Source organism: Nyctereutes procyonoides, unplaced genomic scaffold (assembly GCF_905146905.1).
Source record: "Nyctereutes procyonoides isolate TBG_1078 unplaced genomic scaffold, NYPRO_anot_genome, whole genome shotgun sequence".
Classification (NCBI taxonomy): Eukaryota; Metazoa; Chordata; class Mammalia; order Carnivora; family Canidae; genus Nyctereutes; species Nyctereutes procyonoides.
In genome coordinates this window covers 13,384,165-13,400,861 of record NW_026575042.1, presented here as the reverse complement: position 1 = coordinate 13,400,861, position 16,697 = coordinate 13,384,165, and the positions used below count along the sequence as shown (strand labels likewise).

At 36.0% G+C, this 16,697-nt stretch overlaps 1 protein-coding gene across 1 annotated transcript in view; it reads left to right on the top strand.

The window, feature by feature from the left end:
* Nucleotides 1–16,697, top strand: part of STT3B (STT3 oligosaccharyltransferase complex catalytic subunit B) — a 108,091-nt gene that overhangs the window by 71,422 nt on the left and 19,972 nt on the right. Inside the window, exons 5-6 of the mRNA XM_055321360.1 lie at nucleotides 631–730; nucleotides 16,022–16,120. Of these exons, the coding sequence (XP_055177335.1) occupies nucleotides 631–730; nucleotides 16,022–16,120 (199 nt within the window). The remainder of the gene's footprint in view (nucleotides 1–630; nucleotides 731–16,021; nucleotides 16,121–16,697) is intronic.

Sequence of the window (16,697 nt, the reverse complement as noted above, 5' to 3'; positions counted from 1 at the left end):
ACTCAGCTATTCTGATTAAGTAGAATATTCTATATTTAAGATACATGTTAAACATTAAAATGGAATCTTGATTTGTAATCCGTTAGTAGGGAATAATTTATACTCAAGGTAGCACCTTTTATTTTGAGTATCTCAAAGCATATCAAGATTATATGAGTGTTCCTTGTAGTTCAGTTGTTGACTGGTGCTAACATTCATTGTTCTTATTCTCGGTTAAGCTTCTTGAAATGTACTTTCAAAAATGGGTGAAATAAAACCCCCCTTTTTTTTTCTTTTAAAAATTTATGAACTATATCCTAAGAATCTTTATCTTCATGAAAGACTTTTTACTATCAACTCACAAATTATAATGTTCTCAGTGTTCTTATTTAGTTTAATTTGACCATTTCTCCAGTGAATATAGAAAAGCATATTGGATTTATGGGATTGTGTTATTTTAATAATCAATAAAGATAAGTAGAGATAGGTTTTTGTTAGGTTATGTAAATCAATTTTTAGTATATCTCACAACTGCTGAGAATCCTAGTGTTTATGTTTGTTCATTATACGTTTAGATTGTCATGACAAGACTTACCTATTTTTAAAGGCAGATATCTTAAATTATTTAACTTTGCACTCCTTAACTCCTAGGTCTCTGCTTGGGGTGGCTATGTGTTTATTATCAACCTTATTCCACTGCATGTATTTGTGTTGTTACTGATGCAGAGATACAGCAAAAGAGTCTACATAGGTAAGTGATTTGACTTGAAATTTCATCTTCTAAGAGATGTTTCCTATACATTCTTTTCATTGAGCAGCCAATTCTGTTTGGCTGGGTTACCCATAAGAAGGTAAAAATAATTTTATATATGTTTTGCTTTTTCTGTATTAATAAGGTTGGTCACGTATTTTTACCCAAGTGCATTGTTACCAATTTTTCCTTGATGAGTTTTTGCTTGGTTTTTGTAGAAATTAGTCTACATAATATTTGTCAGCCCAGCCTTTTTTTTTTTTTTTTTTGGTAGAATGGGCTTCTATTATGAAAATCATTCACATATACGTATTATTCAAATTCAGCATAGTCAGGAGATTGAATATTCTCAAAATAAACAGTTTAATAAACCTTTGAAAGCTCTCTCTGTGTAATATATGGTAATCTTAGTCCATTTGGGCTGCTAAAACAAAATACTACAGAATTTGTAGCATATAAACAACAGAAATTTCTCACAGCTTTGGAGGCTGTAAAGTCCCAAGACTAAGGTTCCAGAATGGTCAGACGTTCTTATGAGGGCTCCCTTCCTGGTGCATAGCTGATAACCTTTTTGCTTTGTCCTTACATGGTGAAAGGGATGATCTAGTTCTCCAGACAGCTTTTGAAAGGGTACTAGTCCGTGAACCCACACTACCTTATTACCTCCCAAAGGCTACTTCCTAATACTGTCACCTTGGGCATTAGGTTTTAAACTTAATAATTTTGGAGGGACACAGACAATAGCATAGACTGAGTCTTTTTCCTATGAAATCTTTATTTTCTCTCTAGGTTTTAAAATATGTCTTCTGAATAAGATGCCTAGTGATAGATGTTGTCTCAAATCTTAAAGCTCATTTTCTATGAAGGCTGAACTTTTATGGATTGAATTAATCAGAGAGAAGTTGTGGTCTGAACCCAATGTCTTAATAAAATAATACAATCCCATTATGATAATGTTGTTGGTAAGCAGTAACACTAAGATACAAAGCTTATTTTCTTAATTAAAGAAAAAAAAATAGTAGTTTGGCAGTTCTTCAAAAACTTAATCATAGAGTTACCATATGACCCAGCAGTTCAACTCCTAGGTATACATATATAACCAAGAGAATTGAAAGTAATTATTCACACAAAAAGTTGTACACTAATGTTCATAGCAGTATTCATTATTCCTAATAGCCAAAAAGGTGAAGACAACCTAATATCCATAAACTAATGAATGAATAAATGAAGTATGGTATATTCATACAGTGGAATATTTAGCCACAAAAAGGAATGAAGTACTGATACATCATGAAAAGTAAAATAACCCATACACATAAAGCCATATATTATAGGACTCTTTTTGTATGAAATGTTCAGAATAGACTAATCCTTAGAGACAGAGTAGGTTTAGCAGTTACTAGGGGCTTGGGGAGTGGAAGAGTGACTGCTAATGGGTATGGGGCATCACTGAAATAATTTTACACTACAAATGATCCTGAGTTTTTTACATGTACTTAACTTTCATAAACCACACTGTGAGTGAGTAGTAGGTACTATTACTATCCTATCCTCATTTTACAGATGAGGAAACAAGAAAGGATGTAATTCATTCAAGATCATTTGGTTGTAGCCTGAACTTAACATGTTTTAGCTGCACAATCCATGATGCTAAAACTTACTGTTAACTGTGTGCCTACCATATAAATAAATACCTTACTATTGAAATACATCAATCTGTGATATATCTCTACTCTGAACACACTGTAAACAGTCTTTGGGATCCAGAAAGGAGGATGATAGATTTTAAGTCTCAACTTTTTGTTTTAGAAATCTATAAAGGAATTGTTTTTTAAGTTAAATGGTAATAGGGGAGGAACTAAGAGGTTGTTTAATTTAAAAACTTTTGGGTCTTGAAATTATTTTTCTCCCAAAGACTTATATATTTATTTCAAAGGGGCTGGGGGCAGAGGAAAGAGAGGAATCTCAGGCAGACTCCCCGTTGAGCACAGAGTCCAATGGAGCTCGATCCAATGACCCCAAGATCGCCACCTGAGCCAAAATCAAGAGTCAGATGCTCAACCAACTAAGCCACCCAGTGCCCCAGGTCTTGAAAATGTAATGGTTAGGCGAATAGGGTAGGGAGTAGATTGAGGGATAGATTTATTAAATATCCTTGAATCAGGAGGAGGAAGAGAGCCAAAGTAGTCAGAAGTAGCCAGATAAATATATTTAAAAAGGTCAAATGAAAGGATTTTCTACCTGAAAGTATAAGACATGAGCAGTGTCCAACTTCTTTTGAGTGTTAGCACTAAAATCTAGTAGGGTAAAAATTAAGAAAAGACTTTGTATTTGATAATAAGATTTATCTTGTAATTTTACAAAAGTATGAAATTAATACTGTTTATTTGGCTCTTGAAAATGTTCCTTCTTTTCACAGGGAAGAAAAATAAAATAGTGTGATGGTATTATACATGTATGTGAAGTTAGATTAGTAAATGCCTCAGATAATTTCATAGTGTTCAGACTCTCTACCCCACCTTCCTTGTTCCTTAATCACTTATTCCATTCATATAACTAAGAGTATTTGAGGTGAGTTTTATGCTCTTTTATAGTTGACTTCTAAATGGATGGAAAGTGATGGTATAAAACAGTCAATTCTCTTTCTGTATCCTAATGTATCAAGATTTAAGTTCAATTTAACCTAGCTTAATTGTCCTGGAAAATATGAAAACATTATAAAGTGTGGATATAGATATAGATACAGATATAGATATAGATATAGATATAGATATAGATATAGATATAGATTGTCCTCTCCTTTTACCACATACCATCCTTTGTAGTTTTCTCTCCAGGTGAGCAGAAACATTTAGGTAAAGAAATAATGATTGATAAATGCCAAACTCTTAACCATGTGTTTGATTGGGTTTTCATTATCAAATTAAATGAAATAAAAATGAATCATTTGAAATAATTATGAAAAGTGGTTTTTGAAAAGTGGTTTTCCCTTTTAGTAAATTTTTTGCATATGTCTTTATAATCCATTGGTAAGTCAGGGGAGACTCAGTTTGTTCACATGTGGAAAGGGGGGCACTGGAAGAGAATATGGATGTAGGGTAGATATGGCACAGGAGGGCGTGAGGGCAAGGGAGAAGAAAAGCTCCTACTACTTGAAATTTGGGTGGGGAGGAATTGTATAAAGTTAAATTATTTCATGAAGAAATATTCTAGACATGGTATATGTCACTATATTCAAATGTGAATTATACAAAGTTATGTTACAAATAGGATTCTGATGTATTAACAAGATAAAAGAACACTCATGTCTTATTTTGCATTTATAGAAAGACTAGTCTGCAGATATCACATAACACTAATGAGATGTAAAATTACTTAACCTTTATAAAAGTTTATCACACTTTATTAAAGATATGAAAATATGTTTAGGGGGTGTTCACTATGGTGTAAGTTATAATTGCGAAAATAGTTTGTTCCATTTAAATTGTAGTGTTGCCATATCATAAGAAATACTATGGTATCATTAAAGTTAGTATTTGATGATATAGGAAAATCTGAATAAAAAGCAGGCAGATAGCAAGGATTACTACTGATATTTCTCCTTCATACTTTAATCTGCTTTTCACATTTTCTACAATGAGCGTGTACTAAATTTATAATAAATGAGACTTTTTCATTTACAGAAATATGAATTTTATCTGATGACTTATAAGGGTCTCATTAAATTGGAATAATAATCTAAGGAGAAGGAAGAAATTTGTTTCTAGTATTGATAAATGATTTTTAAATGTCACTGGGGAATTCACTTATTGTCTTTGTTTTCTTTAGTGAGGTAGAGTAAGAAAAGTAACAGTCACCCTTTTTTTTTTTAAACAATTTTTATATCTAAAATGTATTTTTATTTATGGTAATATTTTCTGGTGAAATCATCATATAAAAAATTAGATATTATAGACCTACCACATACTTTATTTCCGTACAAATTATTCTAGGAGTTTAGAGTTTGTGAGTGGAGAAAGATAATCTTGCTGTTGAGTGAATTAAAAATAAAATCAGAGGGGTGCCTGGCTGGCTCAATTGGCAGAGCATGTAACTCTTGATCTTGACATCATGAGTCCAAGTTCCACATTGGGCATAGAGCTTACTTAAAAGTTTTTTTAATTAAAATTAAAACCAAAAAATAAAAATATTTAAGCATCGTATTTGTACTTGGCAATATATAAACGAAACATACCTAATGCTAAACATCAAAAAATTAAAAGAAGGGCACTTGAGGGCACCTGGGTGGCTCAGTGATTGAGCATCTGTCTTTGGCTCAGGTTGTGATTCCCAGGGTTCTGGGATTGAGTCCCACATCAGGCTCACTGTGAGGACTCTGCCTATATCTCTGTGTCTCTCATGAATGCCTATGTCTCTGCCTCTCTCTCTGTGTCTCTCATGAATATAAATTAAATCTTAAAAAAAAAAAAAAAAAAAAAAAAAGGACACCCGAGTGGCTTAGTTGGTTGGGCCTCTAACTTCAGCTCAGGTCATGATCCCAGGGTCCTGGGATCAAGCCCCACATTGGGCTCCCTGCTTCTCCCTCTTCCTCTGCCTATTACTCCTTCTCCTTGTGCTCTATCTCTGTCAAATAAATAAATAAAATTTTGAAAAAAAAATTAAAAGGAAAAATTGCATGTAAAAATTCTAGGATACAAAAACTGGAAGCACTAGAATTTAGTTTGTCTAATTTTACCTTTTTTTTTTTTTAGGTAATTCAAATCGGTTCACTAGAGAATTAAATGTTTAATAGATAGTTATATGCTAGCAGCCAATAGGAAGGCACAGATGATCAAAAGATGGTCTCTTTCTAGGGAACTTATAATGTACAACATAATTAATTATTGCAGTGTAGGGAAGCCCAGGTGGCTCAGCGGTTTAGTGCTGCCTTGGGCTCGGGGCGTGATCCTGGAGACCCGGGATCGAGTACCACGTTGGGCTCCCTGCATGGAGCCTGCTTCTCCCTCGGCCTGTGTCTCTGTCTCTCTTTTTCTCTCTCTGTGTGTGTGTCTCTTGTGAATAAATAAATAAAATCTTTAAATAAAAATTATTACAATGTAATTACAGCATATGAATAAAATGGAAATGGGAAGGAGTTTATGAAAACCAGTTTTGACTTTTGAGTTTCAGGAAAGTCTTGTTAGGCTTTCCAGCTGACTGTCCTTCTGAAATTTTGGAAATAAATTTTGAGAGGAGAAAATAGTATAGAAATAGAGATAGAAAAAAAAATAGAGATAGAAGGTTTGTGATGATGTAACCCTAAATGAGAGGTGCTATAATGGAATGTGAACTGCAGAGCAGTTCCTGGGCTAGTCACTTACTAGTGATGCAACTTTGGGCGGATTACTTAATTTCCTTACGCCTTAGTGTTCTTATGAATCAAATAGAGAGAATTCCCACCTTGCAGAATATTAAGGTTATTAAATAAAAAGTGCTACTTAAGTGTTTGCTTTGTTGTTTGTGTTAAAATTATGAAGGAATAACTAGACAAGAAGAAATAGTTCCAGAGGCTGAGATGTGATTATAAAGACTGGGGATACCTAAAGATTGTTCCTTTTTTTTTTTTTTTTTTTTTTTAATGAAGATGTACTTTCACTACAGCTGTTTTTGATTATGAGAAGAATAGCAGAGAAATAACACTTGTACTTACATAAAGTACCAAATAGCAACTAAAACACAACTAATAATGGAGTGGTGTGTTTATTTTTATTTATAATTTTCAAATTAAAGATAATGTATATAATTGAGAAAGTCAGATATTCTACAAAGTTTATTTATTTATTTATTTATTTATTTATTTATTTATTTATTTCTGGCTTCCGACAAGTGTTATATGTGTTCCCTCCGCCTCCCTATCCCCTCCCTCCCCAATTTTTCCAAGCAGCCAGTAAACTCCTATACATCCTTAGAGGCACAATTTCTGGGTGTCTCCCCCCAACACCAAGGCCCAGGGTCATTCCCACTCTTAACTTGGCAAACCACAAAGACAACGGGCAAGGATTTGGGAGTCAGGAGCAGGGCGTGGGGAAGTAGTCAAAGCTCCCCACGAATCCACTGTGTGGGACTGTACAAGGGGAGCTTCCTCTGTGAGTGGCACGCCTGCCCGCCATCCTGGCCTCAGGACTCTCCATCTGTGTGGCCTGCTGGGTGGTTGTGCCTGGCAACCAGCTAATGATTATGGAGTGCTCATTATCAGCATTACAAATGTAAACATCCCCCTCCCAGCAGTCAGGAAAGAAGGCAGGAGCTACATTTCCCCTGAGTGTGAGGAAATGTCCCACCTCCCACCTACACCCTTGCCAGATGCCTTGGAGAGTCTTCTTGCCACATCTCTTCTCCAGATGACCCCATAGGGTCCCAGACTTTTGCCTTAAAACACAAATAAAATTCCTTTGCTGAAAAGAGGGCAGCTGGATGAAAGATGGGGGAGGGGGTGGGGGCTGAAGCCGCTTGGTGCCTGCCTAGGCGTGTCCCATACTTTTGATCACATGGAAAGTTCCAGCTTCTATGGCAGACCATTTCTGGACCTCTTCTCTACCCCCACCCTCGAGAGTTTCTCCACCCTGCTTATCCCTACACCTGTGTAGTTCTTGGGTCCTGCAAGGAAATCACTCTTATCAGATTCCTAGGAGGCCTCAGAGCCCCAAGCTTCCTTCCGCCAGAATCTTGGGCGGAATAATGTCTTCACTCTTCCGGGCCCACACAGCTGGTCACACCTTCTCAGCCTGGTTTGTTATCCCTGGCCCAGTGATCTGTAGCTCCATCCTTTCCCCCAGGGCTGTCCGGGGGCCTGACATTGGTTCTCCAGTGTCCTGGGAAAGGGGCACTGTGTTCACCACTAACCGAGGAACTGCCCACCTTTGGAGAGCAGCACTGCGAGTTTTCTTTTAGCGATGGGGTCTAATGGGGAGCCCTTCTCCTTGGCTCTCTCAAATCATCCTGTGTTGGTGGCCGTCTGCTCAGCCGAGGAGCTGCCCTTCTGTGTGACCTGAACATTCTTCCCAAGGCAGCTCTTAAGCACCTCGAACAGCCAGGTTTAGGAGACAGAAACCAGGCAGTCTGGAAAAGCACATGGGATTATGGATGTGCTCGCTGATTTAGAAAGCATCGAACTGCCGCAAGTGAATAAGGATGTCAAGATCCCTCGGTGGTGGTGGGCACCTTTCCAGTCCAACTCTTGAGAGTACTTTCTTTCATCGCCAAGGGCACAGATGTGTCAACTGGGCTCCAGGGGTCACCCACGGCCGTGACAGTCCTCCGGGGGCGCTGCCGCCCCCAGGCACCACGGGGCTGCACCTGGCCCAGCCGGTCGGTGTGCCTCCCCCTTCTACAAAGTTTATAAGCAAAATCAGCAGGTCTTTTTTCCATCTTTTCCTTAATTGGCTCACTCCCTAAATTCTTATGTTGAGCCAACCACTTTCTTAGTTCTTTCAGTTGTTTCTTTTGGTTTGTTAAAAACTAATAAACTTCTAAAGGGTTCTGACCACCAATTCCAACTTGTGGGAGTGGTTTTCCCACATCATCAAACAGTTCTCTGACACCAGCTGAGTGTCCTACCATTCAACTCAATTCTGATACCATCAATCCTTAGGTAGGCATCTGAAGCCGGGTTCAGTTAAGGCTTCAGTCCCACAAGACTGGCCTCTGCTTTGTATGCCAGTCACAGGTCTGGGTTGTAACCTGTGTAACCATATGGCTGTATATCAGAGGTTCCCATGACCCCCTCCTTGGTTTGATTACTTTGCTGGAATAATTACAGGATTACAGGTTTATTATAAAGGGATGTAATTCACGAGCAGCCAAATGGAAGAGATGCATTGGGCCAAGTATGGGGAAAGAACATGGAGCTTCCATGCTCTCGCCAGGCACTTCACTTTCCCCAAATCTCCATTTATTCAACCTGAAGGTTTTTGGAGCCCTGTCCTTTTGAGGTTTTAGGAGACTTTATTACAGGGTCATGATTGGTTAAACCGTTGGCCATTGATGATTGAATTCAGTCTTTAACCTCTCTCCCATCCCTGGAGGTCAGGGAGGTGGGATTGAAATTCCTAACCCACTAATCTTGTGGTTGGTTCCCTCCAGCAACCAGCCTTTATTCTTAGGTGAAATGCAAAAGGTCACCTCATTAACATTATAAAAGACACCTTCCGTTCTCATCACTTAGGAAATTCCCAGGGTTTTAGGAGCTCTGTGCCAGGAACAGTGGATGGAGACTAAATACATATTTCTTAATACGAAGCACAGTAGCACAACTTGAAACTCCTATTTCTTGATTTTTATTTTTCAATTTTCGATGCTATCTGTTGATCATCTATTATTTCTCCCCTTTTAAGATTTAGCTGTCATCCATGTATTTATACTCAGATATTTCCTATCTCTGCTTCTAAATGCACTTTTTAAAAATAAAATCTGATATCTGCTTAAATAGGGAAGACTACCAATTTTATTTTTTGAAATACATAGAATTCGGGATCCCTGGGTGGTGCAGTGGTTTAGCGCCTGCCTTTGGCCCAGGGCGCGATCCTGGAGACCCGGGATCGAATCCCACGTCGGGCTCCCGGTGCATGGAGCCTGCTTCTCCCTCTGCCTATGTCTCTGCCTCTCTCTCTCTCTCTCTCTGTGACTATCATAAATAAATAAAATAAAAAAAAATTTGAAATACATAGAATTCTTTGTTTTGGTAAATGTCCCTTGAAAAACACTATGATGGGCTTTAATTTTGTGGGCTCAAGATCAGAAACGGCTCCCATTTGTTCACATGAAGTTTAGTTGGTAAACTATTTATGACATTAACTATCTGTACTCATACCTATCCTTATTAACATATCCCATAATTATTGGAGGAAAGGGTTGAGGAAATTTTCCTTAGACTTGTTTATAATACTTAAGGATTCCTTTTATAGTGGGTACTGTACAGTGCCTTTCTCAGTGGGTACTTTAAAGTTACTTTGGGGGATCCCTGGGTGGCGCAGCGGTTTAGTGCCTGCCTTTGGCCCAGAGCGCGATCCTGGAGACCCAGGATCGAATCCCACGTCGGGCTCCCGGTGCATGGAGCCTGCTTCTCCCTCTGCCTATGTCTCTGCCTCTCTCTCTCATTCTGTGTGACTATCATAAATAAATAAAAAAAATAAAAATAAAAAGTTACTTTGGGGGAGAATTTTTTACCTCAGGTGTACACTTGAAGATGCTCTTGCTTCTGCCATCTATGTTGTTAATAGGACTCATTAGGTAGGTTGCGAAGGATTAGTCTTCTATTTTCTTGCTTTAAGACCCAGGATATACAGAATAAGAGTGTCACCTATGATTTAGCAGTAATCATTAGCTTAATCAAAAAGGTTTCTTCAGTGAATAGAAACAATGCATGTTCATGTTCCACAAGCTAAACAGGAGTAAATCATTTGATCCTCTGTCTAGAAGAATAGATTTGAGATTTCTTAAGAGTCTGTTCTTACTGAGAATTTTGTCTCATAGTCCGGAAGACTTGCTTTTGTGTAGTATAAATTAACAGATTCTTAGTAGTATTAGTTAAATGAATTTAGAAACCTAGTTATCCATAGTAGTTGACATTAAGAAAGAGATATGTTAAGAAGAACCTAAGCAAATTAATTTTTAGTGGTAATATGATTTATGATTCTGCATGGTTTAAATTCTTTGTTTTATCTTAGTGTATGAGTGCATTAAAGTTGCTGGTAATTGTTACTGCTTCTTTGCATATTAAATTTAGTAACTGATCTCAGTTGTAAAGGAGTTAATTATCTAGGAGTATTATCTAACACTTAGAAGTTATGTAAAGATTATATTTCATGGGGTAGCCTCAGCAGGTGGCTCAGCGGTTTAGCGCCGCCTTCAGCCCAGGGCCTGATCTTAGAGTCCCGGGATCAAGTCCCACATTGGGCTCGCAGCAAGGAGCTTGCTTCTCCCTCTGCCTGTGTCTCTGCCCCTCTCCCTCTCTCCCCCCCACTCTCTGTTTCTCATGAATAAATCAATAAAAATCTAAAAAAAAATTGTATTTCATGACTTTTTTCCTATAGTCTTCAAAACACACACTATTTATATTTTAATGTACTTTGATAACTCATTAACCACTGTCAGAAATTAAGTGAATAATGAATGCTTTTCATATGATAGAAATAAAATTCAAACCCAGATATATTTCTCTTTATTTTCTGCCCTACTATCTTTGATGTCATTTTAGGTATCAGTATGAAATACATATGCTGTTTTTAAAAGTTATAATTGTCTCTCAAGTGTTTTTGAACAAGTCATTGCTTCTTTTTTTTTTTTAAGTCATTGCTTCTTTATACAAATTAAATACCTGTTTCAAAGACTGATCCTCTATGTAGTTAATGATGAACAATGTATTTGGAAAAGAAAGTATTTACTATATATGTCTGTTAATTGTTAAAGAAGAAGAATTGTCCAGGGCAGGCCTGGTAGCTCAGCGGTTTAGCACCACTTTCAGCCCAAGGTGTGATCCTGGAGACCTGGGATCCAGTCCCAGGTCGGGCTCCCTGCATGAAGCCTGCTTCTCCCTCTGCCTGTGTTTCTGCCTCTCTCTCTCTCTCTCTCCCTCTCTGTGTATTCTCATGAATAAATAAATAAAATCTTAAAAAAAAGAATAATCCATATTTTTATGGTTCTTTTTTTGTTTTTAAGCTTTAATTCGTATCCTATAAGTTTCTTAGCATTCTTCATCTTATTTACCCAGGATGCACAGTAATCAAGTAGTGAAAGTATCTTTGTTAATCAAAGGCTTCAACAGTCTTAAAGTCCTTTAATCATATTTGTTAACAATGAGGCAGAATTGCTTGAATTTTAAGATATTTCTCCACAGTTTTTCTTTTGGTTAATACTGTTTTGGTTGAGAGAGCAGAGGGATGGCAAAGGAATATTTTGTTAGCCCTTTCCATTAAATATATAAACCAGGATATGAAGCAACTCAGAAATGCTAAGGTGATTTAATGGTAGATCATAGTTAATGGAAATGTAATATTCATAAAACCTTTTCCAACTTGAAGTAAAGGATGTACGCAGTATTTTTTTTTTAAGATTTTATTTATTTATTCATGAGAGACCTACGGAGAGAGGCAGAGACACAGGCAGAGGAAGAAGCAGGCTCCCCGCAGGGAATCTGATGTGGGACTCATCCCCAAACCTGGGGATCACGCCCTGAGCTGAAGGCAGACGCTCAACCGCTGAGCCACCCAAGAGTCACAGTACACAGTATTTTATAAGTATAATGAATACTATGAACATAAGTCTTGGCTTTGTCTGGGAGAAGGTACTTAAAGGTTAGTTTGAATAACAGCAGGAGCTTCTTGAAAAAACTTAAATGGAGCTTGAATCAGAAGTTTCAGTGCCTTTTATTTAGAACAACTTGTTTGTGTGCCTTAAGTCAAGGACAGTAGTTTTCTGAATTAATTTGGCTCTTCTCCATATATACCTTTGGATAAAAAATAAAAGTATTTTAACAGTGAAAGATGTTTAGGGTCTGTGTAGAAGATTAGTATTTGACCCAAGTCAAAGAGATTTTCTTTGGCTGTAAATAGTCAAACAATAGTAGACCTTGTAAATATCTAATGGCAATTTTTTCTGGAATTCTTTGAGCACTTTGGGAATATTATATGCAGCAGTGAATGCCTGTAACTGTGCTTCCACAGGATGGCAGTGTGGTAACATTTTCATGATGTAATAAATGATTTACAACATTATTGGTATTGTGCATTTTCTTAAGAGTTCACTACTTTGATGGAAAGCTTTGTTCTTCTGGTTTATAGGTAAGAATTGTAAGTTAACATGGATGGGTAGAAAGTTGTGTTAGATATGGGTATTAAGTAATTTGTTCAAGAGTCCTAGAGAGTTCATAGGACGACTTAGGAGGGAATGATTGCTGTCTGTGGGTTTTTGTGTTGTTGAGGTCTTCTGAGAATGGTAGAGATGTTGTCCACTGCCTCTAGTTCTCATGTCAGAAGAGATCTCTCCTTGAAGCTTTTGTAGAGCCAGGGATTTTTCACTGATGTGACAGGTACTTGATTCATTGTATCGTAGTTACATACATCTCTGATTTTCCCAATTAGATATCTAACTCTTAGAGGATGGAATTGATCTTAATGATGGTTTGGGTTTTTTTGGTTTTTGGTTTTTTGTATTCTTAGAGTGCCTTGACCATAATGATATAAAGTTTATATTTGAATGAATTAATTAGGTAAATTTTAAACACAGATGCTATTGTACAAAGCACGGAGGAAAATATGTTTTTACTTTGTAGTAAAGATTGTGTTTATTTTTAAGAATTGAGAGTTACTTCTCTCTTTCTATTTGAGTATTATCTAATTCTTATTTTCTATGTTTTAAAACATGGCTTTGTAAATGGGATTTAAATTGAGATACAGAAATGTCTATCTAATTTTACAGAGTAAAGGAGAAGGACAATATTAAGCAAGAGGAGTTTGTGATATTTTATATTACCTGGCAAGCAATCCTGACTTTTATTTAATGGAAATACTTGTCTGTGTAGTAAGAAGTGCTGTTAGGAGGAACATCTGCCCCCCTGTGTAAACATCACAGGATCAGTGATCCAAAAAATATAAAAATAAGGAAAACATGAATCCAGTTCTCTTAGAAGAAAATGGTGATCTTTGGATTATTGCATATATTATTCATTACTTTGTATCATTGGTGCATATCTGATATGGATAAGAGTATTCAAAGGTAAAATATTGTTGAACGTATTTCTATTCAGTTTTATTTGGCATTAACCTATGTTTACAAACTAATACAAACTGAAGTCCCATCTGGTCTTTTTATGTTTTCTGAGATGGAGTTTCTTTTTCTTGAACAACTCTCCCATCACTCTTACTAAATAACTTGGATTCTAGTGCATCTGTTTCTATAATAAAGACTTTTTTTCTTTACCAATAACAGTGTCTCTGTGAACTTGCATAAAACCACTGAATTGAGAATATTATGAGGTTTATTCTTCTTTTTGAATAAGTCTGGATGAACTTGAGCAAACCACTGAGAGGAAACTTCGATAGTTCCCAAGCAAGTGGTTGCTGAACTTTTTTACATTGCCAAGAATGATAATAATAGCTCGATTTGAAGAGAGAGAATATGAATATGAATAGGTTTGTGTGTGCTCACCATACCTTTTAGTGATTATTTCTGGAAAATATGACTTAGGGAAGTAAATGACTACAGACTTTTTACTTTTTGTTTTTTTCTAAAACAAAAAACGTATTACCTTTACAATTAAGCCAAACTAGTAACCTATAGAGACAAATGAAGATTCATGTTTACTTTGCACTGGGATGAGGGGAATGGGGAACAACTGCTTAATGAGTGTGAGTTTTCTTTGGGGTGATGAAAATGTTTTGGGACTAGAGAGCAGTGGTAGTTGCATAACATTGTCAGTGTACTAAATACATCTAAAATGTTCACTTTTAGATGATTATACATAAACTTCACCTCAAGTTTTTTTAAGTATTTTTTTATTCATATGTGCCACTTGCCATATTTAATCCAAATTCTGTGACACAGTATTAAGATTCAGTGTTCATTAGTGTTTGTAAGAAAGAGAAATCTAGCCTAAGAGATGATGGTGCTGTTTAGACAGAAGTAGACTTACCTATAATTAAAATACATAAATGACATAAGTTTAATCCCAGGCCTGGCCTTTCTAGTTGTGCATTTCTGTGTTCAGTATTTGTCTAGGGTTTGATTTCTCAGCAGAAGGTGTCTAGTAAAAAGCCAGTTGGTCATAGAGCCTTAGGGTTTTTTGTTGGTGGGAAGGGGATCTACAAATATTTTTATCTAAACCTCATTCTATAGAGAGGAAACTGAAATTTTTGTTACGTAGTTGTTCAAGATCAAGATCACTTCTTCCCATTTTTTTCCTGATTCTGCCTCTGACTGTTTGCCAGGGCATCTGCACAATACTGACAGAAACATACTGATACTAGAAATCCCATCAATCAAATTGATTGATAGTTTATGTCACATAATATAGAAATTCTGGTTTACTTAATTCTTAATGTATTTATGTTCAAGTACCTCACTGAAGGTAATTCCATTCCATTATTAATATGCCTGGAAAATACATTATTAAGTGGATGACTTCTATAGTCTCTAGACAGTCAGTTCTCTATTATCTTGAGGATATTGGAAACTTTATTCACATATACTGATTCTTCCTATTAAATTTACTTGAGCTTCTTATCCTTTTCCTAACACTGTAGTCATCTCTTATCATACAGCTCAGGAGACAACATTTGAACCATTAGCCCATGGTTTACCTTCCATAGATGGCTTTCTTTTGAAAGCAAATAAACATTCCTTCTCAACTGAGCAGGGGAAAAGAAGTGTATGCTGAAGGCTGTGCTACACAGAGTGTAGAACATGAATATATATACTATAACAGTTCTCTTCCTAAATACACTCCAGTCTTTTTTCCTAATAGAATACTTTATTTGCCAACAACTATGGACTATGCTACATAAGATGATGTGAATAAGCTTTATAAATGGAACAATTTTCGTATTATTTCAGTTGGATTTTATCTTCATTTCTAGATAAACTTCCAATTACAATGATTCCCAATTCTAACTTTCTCTGTAATGAACTGAAAATAGTGATCTGTGAACACCTAAACACAACTAGTGTGTTTTGGCTTGACTTTTGTATACTTAATCTCTTCTTTTATGACATAAAACTTAGTAGACAGGTTTTTTTGGTTCTCACTAAGAGGTACTAAGTGTTAGACTATAAAAAGGATGTGGACGAAGTGTTAGACTATAAAAAGGATGTGGAATACTTAACTTTTGAGGCAGGAGCAGCTATTTGTATATGATGAGGATCAGTATTCTTTAAGTCATGCTTCAGAGTAATGCCAGTAAGAATAGTGTTTATATATTAAATAGTTTCTGGGGGCATGTCAATTATTATTAATGATAGATTGAAAACTTGATTCCATTTTAGGAAAAGGAAAGTAGCACCAGTCTCCTAAACTGTTCTAAATGATATTTTGCAAAATAAAGTACTTAAAAAGTTTTTTAAAGATCAGCAGAAAGAATTTTCATGATTTATAATTAATCAGCAAATAGAATATCAAGTAGAGCGGTCATTTCAAGATACTGTTCTTAAAATAAGGTCAGCTAAAAATTTGCTTAAAAATATGAGTTATTGTATACATTTATGTTTGAAGTACTTAATGGCAGTAGTAAATTATCCTTGTTTCCTATTTTGTCTTTATAGCATATAGCACTTTCTACATTGTGGGTTTAATATTATCCATGCAGATACCCTTTGTGGGATTCCAGCCAATCAGGACAAGTGAACACATGGCAGCTGCTGGTATGAAAAAAATATTTGCTTTCCTTTTTCTAAAGAATATGTGAATGTATAACCAGCCAGTCCTGAAGGGAATTAAGTTCTTTCAGAGTTTTGAGTTTCTTTAAGTTTACATTATATTGGTTCTGAAACATTGCCAGTAATATTTTATAAATATTGAATGTCTTACAGAGTTTTATTAAGACTTTGTGATACTGTGTTCCAAATGAGCCTATTTTCCCAGTTACTGTTGTGTTGAAAAGGGAAAATATTCCCTTTTCACAATCCATGTTATTTGCAAACAGTAAATAACATTTGCTTTGTTTAAACAAATATTAAACAGTGTATTTGTATACTGAGTTTACTGTACTACCAACTTTGCATTTCAGCAATTTAGATGGAACATTTTATGTCCTTTACATCTCCCTAAAATATATTTTAACTGAAATTAAATGGCTTTTATATTGATTATGAAGTAATTTAATTCTTCTCCGTATGAGCAGACTATTTTGCCATTATTAATCTAGGTCACAATTAACAAGATAATGGGAAATATTTGAATAAAACTTTAACAGATTCTTAACACAAAGTCTGTGTCACC